Source organism: Eublepharis macularius, chromosome 2 (assembly GCF_028583425.1).
Source record: "Eublepharis macularius isolate TG4126 chromosome 2, MPM_Emac_v1.0, whole genome shotgun sequence".
In the NCBI taxonomy this organism is placed as follows: domain Eukaryota; kingdom Metazoa; phylum Chordata; class Lepidosauria; order Squamata; family Eublepharidae; genus Eublepharis; species Eublepharis macularius.
Window position 1 is genome coordinate 42,311,130 of NC_072791.1, and position 19,510 is coordinate 42,330,639.

Here is a 19,510-nt window from a genome sequence, read left to right on the forward strand (position 1 = left end):
ATGCAACTGTGTCAGACTGCCATTCCCCATTTCAAATGACCACACATTTCCTGGCTGTCAAGAGGCAAACACTGCTGGGGACTGGCAGATCAATGAGCTGCCTTGACATGCAGGCCCAGCCTCCTGAAGACCAGAAAAGGATCTTCGCCAAATGATATAATCCACTCTGCTATGCAATTAGCTCCACAAAATCTGTCACAGGGATAGTTAACAACAGGATTACAGACTAAAAGCGTTAGGCTTAACACAAGACAACATGAATTAGAGAGCCTTTTGGCTGGGCACAGACAGTCCTGAATCGACCTTAGTGCAGTTTTGACAATTCTACCAGCTACTTTTACTTATATTCTTCTTCAGATGTCAGACTGCCCAAATTGTCCTGGAATGAATATCTCAGTGAGATGCAGCAGAACACAAAAAATTACAAGAGCTGCCCAATGTGGCAGGCATACAGGCCATAATGAAGATACTCTGTTAGATCTGGAGAAGGTAGGGATGAGATGTGATTTAAAAGGAAGTGTATAGGCATGCCCTGAGTTAGGAAAACATTGAACGGAGAATCTTTAGTTTTAGAGGGAGGAAAAGAAAGAAAAATACTGAAAAGAGGGGTGAGAGCAAGGAACCTAAGCTTGCAAAAAAAATCCCAAGATACACTGGACCATATTATGAAAATCAGTACCTGCTTCTTGTTCAAACATACTTGAAAGTGACTATTTCTCCTCTCCTGTTCTACATCTGATCCCAAGGCCCACCTGCACATTCCTGACTCTGTTTACACTGGGAATGTCTCAGTCTATGAAATATCCCCACATACATTTTAGCGATAGGATAAAACACTGCAACACACGATGATTCATGTCATGATTATCTTGTTTGATAAACACCAGCATTCCCACCCTTCCTAGCTGTGTCTATGAATTTTTAATAAGTAAGACATCATATCAATATTGAATAACCTCTGCTGGGACTCACAACTTAAAAGATAGAAACCTAATAATTAAGGATGAGCAAACTGGTATAGACTAAGAGAGATATTATGCAAAGTGCTATATCTAAACATTCTGAAGATGTACAGAGCAGTCTAGGTATACTTGCACGGCCCTCCTTTGTCAAGGACTAAAACATATGCAATGTAACAAGATTTTTCTGTCTCTCTACTCTATTTCAATCATTCAACAATGCATATTAGTCAATATTACTTCAAGATTCACCTCCAGTAGCACCTTAAAGACCAACCACATTTTCAGGACATGAGCTTTCGAAAGTCAAAGTTCCCTTGGTAAAGCACTCTATCAAGTTAATTACAGTATTACTATACCTTACACCCTTACTTTAAATACCCCTCCCACCTTCTGGCTGGATAAAACCATACATACTTCCACTTCTGAAGAAGGCAGTTTGCCCTTCTACTGCAGACCAACACAGATACCCATCTGAAGTAATATTACTTCACTTTGTGATATATTTATCCTGAGATCTAAGTTCAACAGATTGTACCCAAAAGCAAGAGCAATGAAACTTACAAGCATGTTCTGTCTCCTGATATATCAAGTTCTATGGTTGAACAAAATTAAAACTCTCTTGAGTATACCTTCAAGTGACCTTTGAGCCAAATCCCAAAGACGTTTGTTTGGATGCTTCAAAGAATCCCTCAAACATCTGGAGCATTGCCTTAACTAAGGCCTTAATTCATAAATGACACCACCAGCCCCCAAACAATCCATCATTCCAGCCACACGAAAGACAAAGTGCAAGTTGCACAGTTCACTCAACATAGTAAATAATTCTGTAGCACTTCTTACTACTCTGTAATTTTATAGCGCCTAAGTTTATTGCCTACATAATGGGCAGATGTGTGTTGTCATTAAAGAGCTTTTAGGAAATGCTGCAATAAAGGTACTTGGCAGATAATAAAAGGAAAGCTGAAGCCCTCTGTTTACCATCACACAACCAACGGTGGATGCATTGCCCTTCATAATTAGCACCCCAGCAAAAGTAGATAATGAAGAACAGTTGGTGGCAAGGTTAAACAGGGGGTGGGGGGGCATGCAAGTAAAAACTAGAGCAAAAAGATTTTGCGTAGTTTGGCAACCTATCAAAGGTACATACAGGCAGGGCTCATTTCGAGGGGGAACGCACAGGAACGCAGTTCTGGCAGTTCCCCAAAGAGGTCACATGTCAGGTGGCCCCACCCATCTGACACTCGGCCATTTTGGGCCTGTTTCGGCCTGGATTGGGGCTGAAATGGCCTGGATCGGACCTCTGACAGGTGGTGGATCACTCTCCCGCTCATCAGTGGCCCAATCCTGACCATTTTGGGCCCCTTTTCAGCCATTTTCAACCCCTTTTGCCATTTTGGGTCCAATTTCGGCCATGAATGGCCAGGATTGGGTCCAAAACAGCCAGAATAGGTGATGTCAGGGGGTGTGGCATATGCAAATCAGTTATACTAATGACACACTTCTGGTGATGGCAAGAGGCGTGGCATATGCTAATGAGTTATGCTAATGAGTTCCTCCAGCTCTTTTTCTACTAAATGGCCCCTGCATACAGGCCATTTTCACATGCACCCATAAGATTGCGTAAAACTCACAGAACGAAGTGGCTTCCTAGCGTGATTTCCTAGCATGATCCCCTTTAATGGTGCGATGACGTCAGAAATCACGCCATTAAATGGGATTGTGCTGGAAAATCGCACTAGGAAGATGCTTCATTCTGTGAGTTTCGAGCAATCTTCCAGAGGCTTTGGCCATGTGGAAACAGTCATAGTCCATATACCCCTGGGTTCAAACTCATCTTCAGAATGCTATCCTTATTTTCTTGCATATAACAGGTTAATCAGTGAGAGCCAATGTAGTGTTGTGGCTGGAGCATCAGATTAGGATCTGGAAAACCCAGGTTCAAATTTCTACTGTCTCATGGAAGCTCATTAGGCGCTATTGGGCCAATCACACACTCTTAGTCCAATCAACCTACGAGCAATAAATATACACGTGCATGCATACATACACACATACATGCATAATCCTCATAGATCCCTGGTCAATATTAAATACAAGGACACAGTTTGATTCTGGAATTTGTTGTAGCAAATCATTTGCTATTTCTTCAAGAGCCAGTTTGGCGTATGGGGTGACTGTGGTTTAGGGGTGGAGACTCTTCTGGGATGAAGAGAATACGCGAGGGATATAATCTTGGCTGCATATTACTAAAGAATTTGGCTGCCAGTTACCTTTTTCAAATTCTTTGTTTATAAATAGGAGAATGGAATGGAAAAATAGGTAGATCCTGAAAATAAGTCATGCAAGTGTTATAAAAAGTAACCTGATGCTAGGTGAAAAACCATGAAACTGCTAATGGAATCAGTATGTTACACCCAGAAAACCATAGCATTTTAATGACTAAAAAAAAGGTGAGTCCAGATGAGTTCTGAAGCATATAAAACTGATAGAACTATGGGTCTGTCCTCTCTAGCAGTCAGGTTGCTTAAGATACCTTTGAAGAATTCCACTTTGCCAGTGATTACATTCTCAAGAGAAATGTTTGAGGGAAATCTGCCTAGAAGCCATACTCTTAGACTTGCCCCTAATTGCAAGTGCAGAGGAGTGGGTGTGCTTGTTTGGTGAGGGAAAACATCCCCTTGCAAATATCTCAAAGCACTTCTATCCTCCTTACCCTCTCACATGTACCCCAGGGCTAAGCCCTGCTGCTTCTTTATTTCAGCACGGGAAACCTCTTCTTTCTTGTCTGTTCATAAAGCATAGAAGTGGTTGCGGGCAGAGAAAGTTTGTCTGCCTGGAGAGCAAGAAGAATTTGTTCCACTACATGAGTGAGTTTGTTCCTGGAGTCTATATAATATTGTTTTTAGGATGACATCCTGTTTTGATCTGAAGTATTTTAATGATACTAGTTTTACCTTGTTCTGCTGCAATTTCAGATGGATTAGCTGATTTTATTGTTTGCATTTTACTTTTGTTTTATTGGTTACATAAATCACCTCAAATAAACCAATTCCTGTGCTTTTAAATTCTATGACCCTGTAGCCTAACCTGAAATGTTTAGAAATGTGTGTGTGGTAAACAACCTGAGAGGGAGAAGGGAGTGCTTCCATTGGTCATAGCTGCATGTATTCTGTTTATTGTCTTTTAAGGACTGGATTCCCTGCTCTCTTGGCAATTCTTTCCCACTCTGTCTACAGTCTCCATGTTCTAAACCATCTTCTTTGCCTCCTTCGATTTTGGTCCTTGACTGTAATACATTTCTGAATTTTTTTCAAACATGAATTGTAGAAGTCAAATCTATTATGTAGACTCAGATACTTAATCTGATCAATTCTAATTATAGAATGTGATCTTTTTTCATAGTGCAGCATATATGTAGCTATATGTCTAGTTCCAGAGCGGGGTGTTTATGTAGAAAATCGGAATGCTCTCTATATGTGAATCATCCCAAATAATTAAAAAATACATTAAAAGACATCTCAAATTTTAGGCAGTTTTTTAGGCAGACACTCATGAAAATATACCCAAAATTTCGGCTTACCCCTCTAACATTAAAATAGCAAAATTCTTTACACATGCCTACTGTTAATGACTTTAATAAAAGCTTGGGTGAAATGAAAGGTCATCAGACGAAGCCATAGAGTCCTACCACTTCATAACTTCAGATGCCTTTTTTTTGTTTCTGTTGTCTGAAGTTTTTGATCTATGCAATGTAGGGTTACTAGACCCAGCCTAGGAACTGGCAGAAGATAGGGGGGCATGGGAAAGGAGCGGGGAGATCAGCATGTCATCACTTCTGGGGGAAACCCAGAAGTGACATCACACCTCTCTAGGAATTGCCAGAAACTCTAGGATAAAACCATAGTTCTGTTTTTTCCCAGAAGTGACATCATGGAGTCATTAGATGGCAATTAAAAAAAAAAATCCTGCAGCCAGTTGTTGGAATGCCTGTGAGAAACAGGAGCTAGTATCTCCTGTCTCTGATGGGGATTTAGCAAAAACAAAGCACCCTTAGTAATACAATGCAACAGACTAGTGAAAACACAACTAAGGGATAACGAACCAATTATTCAATTTATACAAATGATGAGAATTCATTCCTATAAAGACAGTCTATTGACAAACTTTAAAGTGACTAAGTGCAAAGTAGCAAAGAACAATAGATTCAGATTCTCATATTGTACATTAGACAAACCTTAGACAAACCTGGCCAGGAAAGGGTGCATCCGGCTGCCGCTTGAAAGTAGCTACGTGTCAGCATGGTTCATGATGGCAAGGTGTGTTTGACCCCTGATGAAGCAAGCTTCTTGGAAACAAAGCATCTCGATGACCGGTTCCTTGTCGGGTCTGCAGCCTTGGAAAGCTTGCCATCTGCTATTTGTCTTTTTATCAGAAGGAGACTAATAGAGAACAATACCCGCAAAGACATTGTTTTGGACTTTATTGTCTGTTCCGGTGTTTCTATCGGATTCTCCTGAATTTCTGCACCTATTCCTTATCAATTTTGTATGAATGTACCAATTGTATTTATTGTTTGTAATTTCCATACTTGGCCGTTTGTCTTTATCGTCTAAGGTTTGTCTAATGTACAATATGAGAATCTGAATCTATTGTTTTTTGCTACTTTGCACTTAGTCACTTTAAAGTTTGTCAGTAGACTCTGGCCATTTCCACACAAGTTGAATAATGCACTTTCAATGCACTTTCGCAATCCTTTGGAAGTGGATTCTTTGTTCCACACATGGAAAATCAGTTTCAAATGTTCACTAAAGAGTATTGAAAGTGGATTATCCAATGTGTGTTGAAGCAGCCTCTGTCTTTATAGGAATGAATTCTCATAACTTGTATAAATTGAATAATTGGTTCATTATCCCTTAGTTGTGTTTTCACTAATCTGATGGGAACTTGGCCGTCGTAATGCAAAAATTTAGGATTAGGTTGAAGAAAAGTTTCCAAAGGATCTGTTTGTCTATCTGCCTGCCTACCTGTATGCCCACCTTTCTCACTGAGACTCAAGGATGATTACATAGTATAACTCAATATGAGTGTTGGCTGGGGCATTCAATAAACTTTACAATATGGTAACAATAGCAGAAATTTGAAAACAAGAAGAAATCTAATACAGAGCTGAAGGAAAAAAACCCAACACACACCCCTCACCAATGCTGAAACAAAACAGAAGAGCAAGGTAGTATCCAGAAGGAGCATACCCACAGCAACAGACAGTACACTGTACACTGTACAGTACACTGTACACTGTCTACAGTCACCAACACAACTCTCTAAGCCATTACTTACAACACAACCCTATCACCTGTGTATGAAACTCTCCTGAATAATTCAGTTTTGCAGTTTTCAGAAAGACCAGTCACTCTCTCTCCTCCTAACCTACCTCACAGGGTTATTTTTATGAGTATAACATGGAGGAAAGGGGAATGATTTTGTAAGTCGCTTTGGATCCCCACTGGGGAGAAAAGTGAGGCATAAATGTCTAAATAAATAAGACCCTGAATACCAACCAAAACAAGTGGCATTTTCTTCAGCAATTGGCATTTCTGAAATGGATACATAATTTAATGTAACTAATCTGAATACAGCACAACTTCCAAGCCTCAGATTGCCCAGTGCTTGGAATTTGTTTTCAGAAAAACTGGCAGACTGTGAGAAGGTGCTTCTGCATCAGAGCAGAGAAGCCCATCACTCTCCAGTAGTCAGATCTTTCTCTCCGTCTGCAGAGCACTCTCATTAGCTCAGCCAGCACAGCGACTGTGTTCACCTAATGCAGCAGTTGCTGTCAGACCCTTAGCAAATGAGAAACCAAAAGACATAGAAGATGCTAATTACTCCCCCAAACAATGTAGAACTTGTAATGCCTCCCTGAACCCATCTGTCTGTATATCAGCCCTCTCTCCCTTTCTGTCACCCCATGCAACACCTCAGCCACCCTCATTTTGCCTTAACTAAACTGGCATCAATTTGTGTGGTGCATCAAGAGATACTGTTTTTCATTTAGGTCCCTTTGGTGTTACTACTCACAATGGCATTCAAAACAAAACAAAACACATATGCATTCTCTCTCACACACATCTTTCTCTGTCCCTCCACAAACAAAGATTAGGCAGTAGGTGATGTGGAAGATTTCTACCAGAGAATCTAGAGAGCCAATGAAAGATAGAGTAAACAATATCGACTTTGATAGACAAATGGTCTGACTCAGCATAAGGCAGCACCATGTTACATGCTAGCGCTCTATGTTTATGTTTACGTTTATGTTATTTATATTCTGCCTTTCTCACTGAGACTCAAGGTGGATTACATAGTGTGAGATTAGTACAATCAGTGGCAAGGACAAGGGCAGGTATTTCCATACAGTGTCAAGAACATTTCCATAAAGAATGTCATAGGGTAAATGAATACAGTTTCAAGAACATTTCCATAAACAATGTCATGGGGTAAAAGAATATAAGTTTACAAAGATATAGTATTAGCAAGGATCCAGTATGGGGTTGAGGAATTGCTGAAACAGAACATAATCAATTCTGGGACTTACACTGAACAACATAAAGCACAGGTAGGATATAGGAGTATATATTTAAAGCAGCAGATAATATGTAAGGCAACATAATGGTGAAATCTATGGTTTCTCATTAGCAAAACATCTGGGATCCCTTTCCTACAATACCACCCTCTTATCTGAGGAAAAAGTCCTTTTTGAATAATTCAGTTTTGCATTGTTTGGAAGAATATTTGGAATATGGAAGAATATTTGGAAGAATATGGAAGAATATTTCCAGGAGGATGCAGTGGCTATTTTTCATGCAAGTTACACCAAATTTGCAACAAAGTGAGGGCTGCCTGTCCACTAACACACCCCACACCAAATTTCAAGAAGACTAGGTTATGGGGTCCTGTTCTATGGGCACCTGAAAAAGGTGCCCCTACCTACTTTCCATTGTTTGCTATAGAGGAAAATCCAATGCTTTCTCCAGGGCAAAGCAGCCTTAGCCAAACAACGAAGCCCAACTGAACCAATGCCAAAACAGAGAATCCCAACAGAAACAACCTGGCAGCAGAAGAGAGACACTAAAATAAATAAATAAAATCTCACCCTGAAGCTGTAAACAGTTGCAGTAGCTCCCCCCCCCCCCGCCCTTTTCCAGGATTCCTGGGCAAAAAACGAAGGGAAACATGTGACAGTAAGAAAAAGCAAGCTGTTGTGATTAGACATGGGCACGAACCAAAAAAATGTAACGAACCTGCAGTTCATGGTTCGGTGCCGACGACGATCCCGAAGTCGCAAACCGCAACGAACATTTTCTGTTGCTGAACCGGTTTGCGGTTTGCAGTTCATGGGGCGCGGAACGGCCTCTGTGGCACAGAGAGCCCATATTCCCAGGGAGTCTTTTGCAGGCTCTCCTACAGCCATCACCCAAGTTTGGACAAGATTGCAAAATGGATCTTGGAGTTATACCCTCTCCAATCCAAGGCCCCTAGGAAACTGCCACAAAAATCCAAGCTCAATTATACTCTCTGTCTCTCTCCCCAAAGGCTAGCAAGTGGCAAGCAAGAGCTCTGTCCTACTCCACTGCTCGCTGAAAGTGAAACCCAGCCTGGGAGCCCACGGCTATTTATAAGCACAGGTCCCATTGAGCAATGCAGGAGGTCTGTGTTTGGCCATCAGAGCTGCCTATCAGGGTTTGCAGGGATGAGATTGGAGTGCCCGTGGCTACAGAACACCCCCTTCCCCCTCCCTCCCCTGGGTGTCTTCTCCCAACTTGTAACCGCTTTGCAGCTCCGTGGTTGGAAGGAAGATCTGCCGATCAAGGTAAGCTGGGCTTCCATTTGGGTTTCCAGGGCAACAGAAGGAGCGTAGACAGAGTTCAGGCATTCCCCCAGCTCCGTTGCCAGGGGAATTGATTGCTGGTGCCTGAGTGTCTGGCTTCCTGAACCGCGGCCGAACGCACCGAACCAGGCCTGTCCCAAACACTGGTTCACTGAAGTTCGTAATGCGGTTCGTGCCCATCTCTAGTTGTGACCTTTCAAAAATGTGACCTGGTTAATCCCAAATATTTTTATTTAATTTAAATTTAATCCCAAAGTATTTTTGTTTAAATATTTTTATTTAATCCCAAGGTATTTTTCAGGTATATTTTCAGAACAGATATACTGAATTGCACACCCCTAGTTGTACATACAATTGCAACATCACTCTTTTTGTGTTGTGTTTCACCATAGTATATAAGCACCAGTAAAACCTTGCAAAAAAAAAATCTTGACGTGTACAGTGCATACAATTACATGGAGGGGCAGAGGAGAGGTAAACAAAGTGAAGGAACTAAAAACTGTTAATGGCATTTCTGGAAATAGTTTTTAGAAATTCTATTCGTTAAACTGGAATTCAGGGCTAAACAAAATGTGATCCTGGAGTTTCATAGCATGTTGTTTGGCCCTAGAAAAAATACATGGATGAATTATGCATTGGGGCTATTGCACAGAGGAAAAGGGATTGCCTTTTTTCTTACCGACCATGCACCATTGCCAAGATCAAAAACCACCACATTATATGGAACCTGTATGGTACTTACCTTTTCTTTCCCTATGGGGCTTAAAACAGCCTCAGGGGATATGGAGTAGAGGGAAGAGTTAAGCTCTCTCTTCCCCAGTGCCCTGGCTCCAATCCATATTCTTTAACTAAAAATATATATCACTCCACCTATGGGTGCTTTTTAATGGGATAAATCACACATCTAATCTATAGTCATGGAACTGCATCATCTCATGTATTTTGATCCTCAAAAGAAGTAAAATACATTGAATGGAACAGGGGGAAATCCTCTCTCATCACTAACTATAGTTACTCAGGAAACAAATCTGGGGTTGGATGGAAACCCAATTGAAAACATCAACTCAGTATGTAGTAGCAATGGAAAAGCAAATCCAGCGCTAGGAATTCTTATGAAAATGGACTGGAAACTCAGCAAGTATCATAATGTTTTAATACAAATCTTTGATATAGCCATAACCACATTTATAAAGTGCTGTTCTGTAGTGGGAGTCCCATTTTGATTAATATATCAAAGAGTGGAAAAAGTACAGTAAAGGGCAACTAAAATGGTTAAGTAGCTGGAACTCCTTCCCTAAAAGGAAAGACAAAATTTTTTAGCTTAATAATAATAATAATAACATTCATTTTATATACTGCCCTTCAGGACAATTTAACACCTACTCAGAGCAGTTTAGAAAATATATTATTATTATTATTATTCTCACAACAATCCCCCTATGAGGTGGGTGGGGCTGAGAGAGCTCTGGAAGAGGTGTGACTGTCCCAAGGTCACCCAGCTGGCTTCAAGTGGAGGAGTGGGGAATCAAAAACAGTTCTCCAGATTAGAGATGCACCAAACTGGCTCTCAACTGGCTTAGCGGAAAAATTAGAGCATATTGAGCAAAGATTACTAAGGTTTATAGAATTATGAACCTTATGGAAAGAGAGTATCACTCCACCTCCCTTCCCGTAATATTGAGATTTGGGGTCATCCAGTGAAGTTGATTTCTGATCAATTCATGACAAACTAAAGAAAATGCTAATTCATACAACAAACAATTAATTTACAGAATTCAATGTCTTTGGGTGATGATCATAAGCTAAGACTGCATTTAAAAAAAAAGATTAAGCAAATTCACAAAGGACAAGTTCATGACTAGTATCAATGGCTAATTCGTTATCGTCACAGCAGAGACACTACACTTGTAATATCAGATTGGACACATGCAATGGAGGGCAGCCATCACCTCTGAGCCCGGCTTGTGTGCTTCCAGAAGTTTTTGGCAGACCACTCGTGGAAACAGATGGGCTACATGAACATTGCTGATCTGATAGAGAAAGGTAATTCTGTAGCTAATGCTTAATGGACCAGCTTTTTAAAAACAAATACATGTGAGCCTGCTACTGTCCATACTCCAAAGCAGAGTATCACATTAATTGTTTAAAATGATTTCTGGGACCAACAGAGCAACTGTGCTTCAAGCAACTTTATTCTATTGAGATGTTCAAAGCAGTATGCCTAACAGTCAATTCCCCCAGGCTACATTCTTGGGCCCAGGTACAGATACATAAACATCTTGTCTTCAATAGAATAAGAATTACTCCCTGGGTGCATAACTGTTACCTAACTGTTACCCTTAACTAATAATGGAGATTTCCCATACTAATAAGAATGGGATGGATTGCTACTTCTTGTAGGTAGTCTATCAGTCTAACCTGTGTTCTGATTACGAACTCCTGAATTCTTTAGCCCCCCTGTTTTTAATGGAGGACGTATACTAGGCAAACTGCAGGAATGCTAGCTCTATGAGGTGACTAGGATTCTGTTACAAAATTCTCAATACTTTCACTTAACTGTAATTCCAAGGATTCTCTGTGAGGAAACCTGAAATGGTAACATAAAGCTGATACAATACTACAGGAAGCTCGGGGAGTCTCAACACTTGATGGGGAACATTTAACCTAATGTGGATGTCAACCTGTCCATCTAGATCATGCTTACCACATATGAGTGGTTTCTAGAGAAACACAGCAACACAGTCTCTAAATAGTCCCCCCACCGCCCCGTATCAGGCTACATTGTTATCAGAACAGGGAGTGAGGTTCCACTCAGCTTAAAGCGCTCCCTGCACCAGTTTGAATGCTGCTGAGGGAAACCACTTGCCCCACCCTCTGCAGTACTGGACTCCCGGTCTTCAGCCTGACATTAGCGTTCATCCTCTCAGATATTGGTCTCCAATTTGAAGTCTGCCCTTCTTCCTCTTACCAAGGATTACACCCATTGTTGACACAGGCAGACAAAATAACAGAAAGAGAAGCTAACCTGGCAAACATCATGAAGACATCCTCCATTTTGCCTTTCCCTAATAAGCAACACAGGCAAATTACCTAGCTTAGAACTAGGTAATTAGCTAGATAATTACCTAGCTTAGAACTAGGTAGAACTAAGGCCCCACTGAAATGTTCACTGGCTGAGATGTTCTGGCTCTTAAAAATAAAAACTCTGAACATTATTGGTGTGAACTTTCTCAGCAAAGAAGCTTATATTCAGCCTCCTCTGCTTGAAGTTTATTTATATCACTATTTAGAAGAACAGGCTGGGAAGGCTCAATAGCTCTCACAGAGACAAGTGAAACTGCAGCAGTATTACAGCAACAGGAAGACTCGGTGGTATGCTCTGCCACTCAGCTCAGTCATTCTTTGTCTTTCTTGCCATATGACCTTAAAATCAACGGCCTACCGCTTGGACTGGTGGGCTAAGAATATCAACCCTCTGGACCAGGGTGGCTCCCGTAATTCCACACCATATTCTGAGAAGAAGAGAGAATTCAATCCAACGGTTCTGGTTGTTTTGCATGTGTTTTGCCCCCTAGGTCACACTATAAAGTTATCAGAGCACAGAGAAAAAGGAGGCCAAACTAGTATCCTGCCCATGGTTCAGAAAGATCTTACTATTACCCAAAAAATTGCTGTAGAAAAAAAAAGAAATTGGAAAATTCCATTTTCTTCACCAAAAGGACTTTGTGCCACTTGTTTGGTTTGATGGCATGTGTGTTTTAAACTCTCATTTCATTCTGAGCACGGCACCAGGCACAATATGGGGATGACAATTAATGGGACCGTCTGGAATCTGAACAGTGTATAGATCAAATGCCTTACATTTGCTAAGCTTCTTCTCATTTGGCCAAGAATAGATGTGTCTTGACTGTCTGCACCTGCAATAATTGTGCCTCATATATCCCTGATCAGACTCCTTTAAGTGAAAAGTCAGAACAGACAATGAGGGAATGGTGGTGTGACATCCAGTGTACCTAGGAAAGCTCTGCAGATCTGCCCTTGGCACAGGTCTCCCTTGATTAACTCAGACTACACACCCAAAATAAACCAAATAAGATATATGAGTTATTAGAGGAGCTATACTTAGAAAGGTACAGAGTATACTTTTTCTTCCATCATAAATTGGCATTAAAACAATCCCTGCAGGCTTTTACAAATATTGCCGTGCAATTGATGGCTATTGAGAATAACCACATTAAGAATTAGAAGGTCCTCAGTGTAGATTTAATTTCCTCATTACTTTTTAAAGCCAATATTTCTTACTGGAAGGATATACTGGCAACTGTTCTCATTCAGATAAACGTGACAGGAGTTATGCCACCTGTTTGAAGATATACCACCATAACACCAGTTTTTAAGAAGGGGGTCAGAGTGGACCCGTCCAATTACAGACCAATTGGCCTTCTATCAATGTCAGGGAAGCTCTATGCCCTATTTCTCTATTACGGACTTGTAGACTGGCTAGAAACTAATGAAATCCAGGGGAGGGAACAGTCTGGTTTCAGATGAGGGGCTCATACAGATGATCATCTCTTGACATTACAGTTCTTAATCAATAAATATATGACCAAGGATTGGGTGATTCTCGCTACAGCCTTCATGGATTTGAAGGCAGCTTTCGATACTGTACCCTGTGCTAGATAACAACACACAAGACTTTTGGCTTTGATTGAGATTCTGTATTCTAACCCCACTGCACAAGTCCACTGTGGGGCAGACTGACAACTTTCCAATGAATTTCTCACTACAGCAAGGAGTGCATAAGAGGTGTATGTTTAATTTATATATTAATGATATGATTTCTGCTGTTTCCACCCATGATTGTTGCTCTCCATCTATTGCTAATGTTAAAATTCCTATTTTACTTTTTGCTGATGATGCTTTTCTCCTGTCAAGAACAACAGCAGGACTGTCTTCTTTGATAAAAGCTTTTGTCTCCCACTGTGTAGAAGAAAGCCTGATAGTTAACTACAAAAAAATCCAAGGTTGTTGTCTTTGGCAAAAAATCTCGTGTACTTTGGAAGTGGAAAGCTCATGACAATAACATTAAAGAGGTCCCCCATTTTAAATATCTAGGGGTCTGGTTTGACCAGAGATTAGCTCGGTTAGTGCAAGCTGCTCATGTTAAAAGATTGGCCAAAGCAGTAACAAACATTATTTGTCATTTCTTTTATTCATCTGGGGTTCAGTATATTCCAGTGCCATTAAACTCTTCAATGCGGCGCAAAGTTTATATGGGGCTGGTATGTGGATTGATAAAATAGGAGAGTCTTTGATTCAATTCCCCTTAAATTCCTACGTTCCATCTCTGGAATTCTGAAATGTGTAGTAGGTGTAGCTCTTCAAGCCAAATTGGGAAAATCATCTCTTGAAGCTCGAGCTTGGCTGAAGGTGTTTTCTCTTAAAGTCAAAATTTTACACACTGACATCCAAGAGGGATACCTTGGCTTGATCAGAGGACTTTTAGTTTTCCTACTGGGATAAACTTGTAGAGCTCCTTAATCTTCTCTTGGACTCCCTTCATTCAATCACCAGTCAAGAAGCTATGAGCATGATTAAGAGATGTTTACTTATGATTACAACAGCATGATTTGTAGAGCACAACATGTTTGCTCTACTCAATTTGTTGGTATTTTTCCATCCAGCCAGCTTCCTGACTATTGCTTGTATTTGACTGTTCCTCGATATAAGTGTACCTTTGGAGGCATGCCTAAATGCCTTACCATCTAGAGTTTTGCAAGGGAGGTATTGTAGGGTACCATACTCTGACAGAGTATGTAACTGTGGTGCATCTGACAAAGAGAGCTGTGGTTCTCGAAAGCTTATGCTACAATAAAGTTGGTTAGTCTTAAAGATACTACTGGACTCTTTTACTATTTTGCAACTACAGAGTAACATGGCTAACTCCTCTGGTTCTATGAGTCATTTTTCTGAGGCTAGATGTCTTTTAATTCTTCCTTTGCTCCAAAAAATAGATCATATGGAGGCATCACCTCTTTTATTAGCAGATAATAGTAGACCTATCACTCTTTCTGTTCAAAATTTTATGCTCTCGTGATTGATTTTCTCAGCCAGTTAAAAAGTGGTCAAGCTTTTTATATTGTAGTAGTCTGCTTAAAACTAATAAATCAAGAAGCAATATGAGTTAGAGAGAATAACAACATTCCCTATTTCAAGAGGTTCCAAATTTATGGAAAATTGAGACGGGGTACATGGAAGTATATTGTAGCTATTCCATCTACAGAGCAATCACAACTGGAACCTATTATTCCCAATATAATAATTACTTCCAGGCTTGGTGTGAGAAACATGGATCTTCTTCGAACAGTTAATAAGTTTCTCACAATGGCGCATATCAGATGATATGTTCATTGCTCTTCTCCATATGGGTGGTAAAGGATCAAGAACACGCCTTCCTGTCCTGCCCACTAAGCATACCTGTCCAAGGATCATCAACCCTAGACATCGATGCATGGGTCTAAGGTCAGACTAGGGTGTCTACAAGGAAAATGCAGCGCGTGTAGGTTGAGTCCTGAACTGTAAATGAGATATTAATAACAGTAGGGTGGATCTTAGCCATCTTACTCCCTCCACTGAGCAAAGTTTGAAGCCTAAGTATTCTTTCTCCAGCTTAAGTTGATCTTCCATTGAAATGCCCTTCCTTATTTGAACATTATGACATTAAATGGATGCTCTAATGTAAGATAGGTGCACCCAGAAAAAAGGCTTATTGCTCCACCCGAGGACCATACTTAGGAGCTTATAATTTGATTTGGACCATTGCCATCCATTGCCTCATTCTCCATGGATTTTGAATTGCCCATTCCTTAGTTCTGTTAAGGGATGGTTCACACAATCACTGGCCAGAACTTCTGGATGGAGCACAGGCCCTGTGTATATTCCAGCACAACAGATATTGAGAGAGTCGGGGCACACAGATATATATATATATATGTATGTATTAGGGATACCATGAACTTTCCAACAAATGCGCTTGACAGTCGAAATCACCTTGTTTGACTCTGCTGATCAGACATGACCTGATCACCCGATCTGTTTGGTTTGGCACTGAACCACTTGAATGCCTGACAAACAAGTTTTTATTGGATTTCTGCAAAGCTATACATGCATGAAAATGCTGCCTATCCAACTAGATTGAAAGCCATCAACATCACTAAGGACTACTTAGATGAACACCCAAAGGTAGGTTTTTTAAAAAGACAGCATTTATTTATTTGGGGGGCGGGGTGCATAGCCAAGATGCTCCATGATGCATATTCTACAATGACTAGTGGGATAGGTTACCAAAATTAGTTCAAGCCACAGTTACCAGGTGCAATATTATCAAGTAAGATCAGGGCTTTTTTTTCAGCTGGAACGCGGTGGAACAGAGTTATGGCACCTCTTGAAAACGGTCACATGGCTGGTGGCCCCGCCCCCTGATCTCCAGACAGAAGGGAGTTTAGATTGCCCTCTGTGCCGCTGGCGCGGAGGGCAATCTAAACTCCTCTCTGTCTGGAGATCAGGGGGCGTGGCCACCAGCCATGTGACCGTTTTCGCCGAGGGCGATTTAAACTTTAAAAAACTCTCCCCTTGTTCCAGCCGACCCAAAGTGACGTCACTGTGCAGTCCACCACCTCTTTTCCCAGAAAAAAAGCCCTGAGTAAGATGCTAAGTACATAAGATCTCTCAGGGATCTGGACTTACCCCGCTCACATGTTCTCCCCCAGTAGCCAGTACCAGTACAGTCACAGATGAAACGGTTCCAGCCATCCTTACAGACAGCATTGTTCTTACAGGGGTAGCTGTCACAGTGCTTGGTATTCAGTCGTGAGCAGGAAGATTTGACCCCAGCTGCATTCTGCTGCTCTGCTAGCTGCCGAATGTTCTTGCTCCTCCCATCAATGAAGAGGTCTCGGATGCAGCCCACATAGCCGTAATTCAGCATGGCTGTCCAGAGCTCAGTAGGAAGTACGAGGCCTGCCCGATTTTCAGGCAGTCCTCCCAGGTACATGTCCCCTTCTAGATCCAGGATTTCGCTTTCTCCACTAGCAGTGAATGGTGTTCGTCTGCTGTTCACTGATATGGTACCTGAAGGAAGGAAGGAAGGAAGGAAGGAAGGAAGGAAGGAAGAAAGGAGAGAGAGAGAGAGAGAGAGAAATAATATCAACTGATGGCCCCGAATATAACACAAGTTTCTCTGTGGTTTGAATCCTGGTGAAAGGTGAAGGCTTTTTTTACAGAACAAGGAGTCCAGAAGAGATAAAACCATGACTGGGAGACCTTGTCCTAAAGGGCTTTACTGCCCTCTACCAAACCTGTCAGACAGGGTACTCACAGAATTATAAAACTGATAGACTAGAAGACATATGAAGGACATCCAACCTCTCTGATGATGCAGGCACTTCAAAAGGCTATTTTTACTTCCATCTGGCAATTTGGTGCAGGAAGATTTGAGAAGGGCAAACTGTATCTCTTCAATCAAGAAAGGTGTGGTGCAGAACAACCCTGTAGCTGGAGTTTTTGTCAATACATGATACTGTGATTGCACCAGTTTGCATCTCATGGATAACTTATGAAGAAAGCTGTGGTTCTTGAAAGCTTATGCTAAAATTAAGTTAGTTAGTCTTAAAGGTGCTATTGGACTGTTTGTTATTATGGATAACTTAGACACTAGCACACCTCTGTGTAACTGCGCAACACTTGTGTAACTGCAGAATATTAATGCACAATTGCCCCAGATTTTAACAGTTCAAGTACTTATTCAATATTAGTATGTATCAGAAAGCACGTTGTAATGATTTAAATTACAGTGTGTCACAAAGAATATCAGGGAAAGCTCAGGCCCATAGCTGGACCACAGTGGTACAGCACATGTATTACGTGCATAATCCCCCCCAGGTTTAAACCTCTAGGTAAAGACCCTCACATAGAAGGGCAGGGAATGGCGACTCAAGAGCAGGCAGCATGAAAACCACTCAAGTGGGGCAGCAATCAAGGCGACTCAGATGGCTAACTGAAACAGCATAATAAAAATACATCCCATGTGAGGTGCTTGCAGTACCTAGAATATAACCCAGAATCCCCTGCAGGATGCAGGGAGACAGGTTTTCATAGAAGACAGGCATTTCTTCAATAGACACATGGATGTGGGAAGTGTTGCTTGAAGCTACACAGCTTGAAAACCACAGAACTAAACTAAAGGGCGGTAGATTTAGTGAAAGGAACCCAATTAAAGAACAGTTCCACAGTGAAACAAGATCAGATTAAGGTTATTGATTCTTCTGTCTTTAAAGTTTTGAAGAACAAGCTCAGCAAATATCTATGGGGTATTAAGCAAAGGAAATGCTTTGTTGCTATGCTGCCTCATGGAGCCTTGGCTGGCTGTTCTTGCATGAGAGAATGGAAGGAAGGATAGGACTTCTTCCAAATGTGTTGCTGAGCTGCACCTCCATGGTATCTTTATTGCCTTGAGCTTTTAGAAACCAAGGAATCCCACCTACCAATCTCACCATGACTCAAAGATAGTTCCATTACCCTACCTTTGAAGAATCATTACTCTAAGAGGCAGTAATGGAGTAACTCTTAATAAACACTTTCATGACTAAAAGAGGTAGGGGGCACTTAAAACAGTTTTTCACAATTCTTTTTACAGGTGCACTCTTGGCAGCTAATCAATACCTTCAGGGCTTTTTTTCTGGGAAAAGAGGTGGTGGAACTCAGTGGGTTGCCCTTGTTTCAAGAGGTTCCGGAACTCCGTTCCACTGCGTTCCTGCTGAAAAAAAGCCCTGAATACCTTTATGAAGGTATGAAGAATCTATTTTGAACTGCTTGTATTATGTGAAGCTACCTATGATATTTTGCCCTACATAAAAGTTCTCTGAGAGACGGCTGTTGTAATCCACACATTGTGCTTTTATGTAGATTAGGGCTCAACTGAAATAGGAAGTGACAGGCATGCCACATTTTATGAAAAATTCTGTTTGCTTGCTGCAAAGACTCTTCTTCATTTTGGCAATAATTTGGACTGGGGAAACAATGAAAAGGTTTTCCCATTCTCTGCAAAAGCAGGGAGCATTGTTCTTACTCTGATTTAGATTAGTGGCATTATCATATAGTCAAGTCCAATTAGTTATGTGGTGCTACAACATCATCACATTAACTATCAGACTCCTGATTTGTTGGATCACATAGACATCAATAAGAATAGCCCTCTTTTAAGAAACGGTTCTGAAGCATCTGCTAAAGTGGGGCACTAGAAACAGTGAAACTACAAAGAACTGTGTGGAAACACATCTTAGAAAACATTTTGGACCTCACAAAAACACCCTTTTTGCACCAGAAGAAACATGTTCACCCAAAAAATTAGAACACAGCCTTCAGTTTTCTCTCATACACTTGCATTTCAAAAGTAATAAAGGTATGAAGTAAGGCCATTTGCCCTTCTAGTTCAGTGCTGTCTGTCTAGACTAATTTCAAGCGGTGGTCTTTTTAGTTCTGCTAGCACAGATCCTATTAAGCGGAGATGCCAGGAACTATGTGCAAAAGTTGTACTTACCACTACTTTATAGCTCCTTCGCTATGTGGAAATGTAAAGCAGCCCTTGTTTGAGCTCACCGTTATCTTA

At 41.0% G+C, this 19,510-nt stretch overlaps 1 protein-coding gene across 4 annotated transcripts in view; it reads right to left on the bottom strand.

The window, feature by feature from the left end:
- NRXN3 (neurexin 3) overlaps positions 1-19,510 on the bottom strand; it is a 1,560,869-nt gene that overhangs the window by 1,104,567 nt on the left and 436,792 nt on the right. For all 4 annotated transcript variants that reach the window (XM_054971960.1, XM_054971959.1, XM_054971961.1 and 1 more), the window contains one exon: positions 16,591-16,974. In XM_054971960.1, the coding sequence (XP_054827935.1) occupies positions 16,591-16,974 (384 nt within the window). The remainder of the gene's footprint in view (positions 1-16,590; positions 16,975-19,510) is intronic.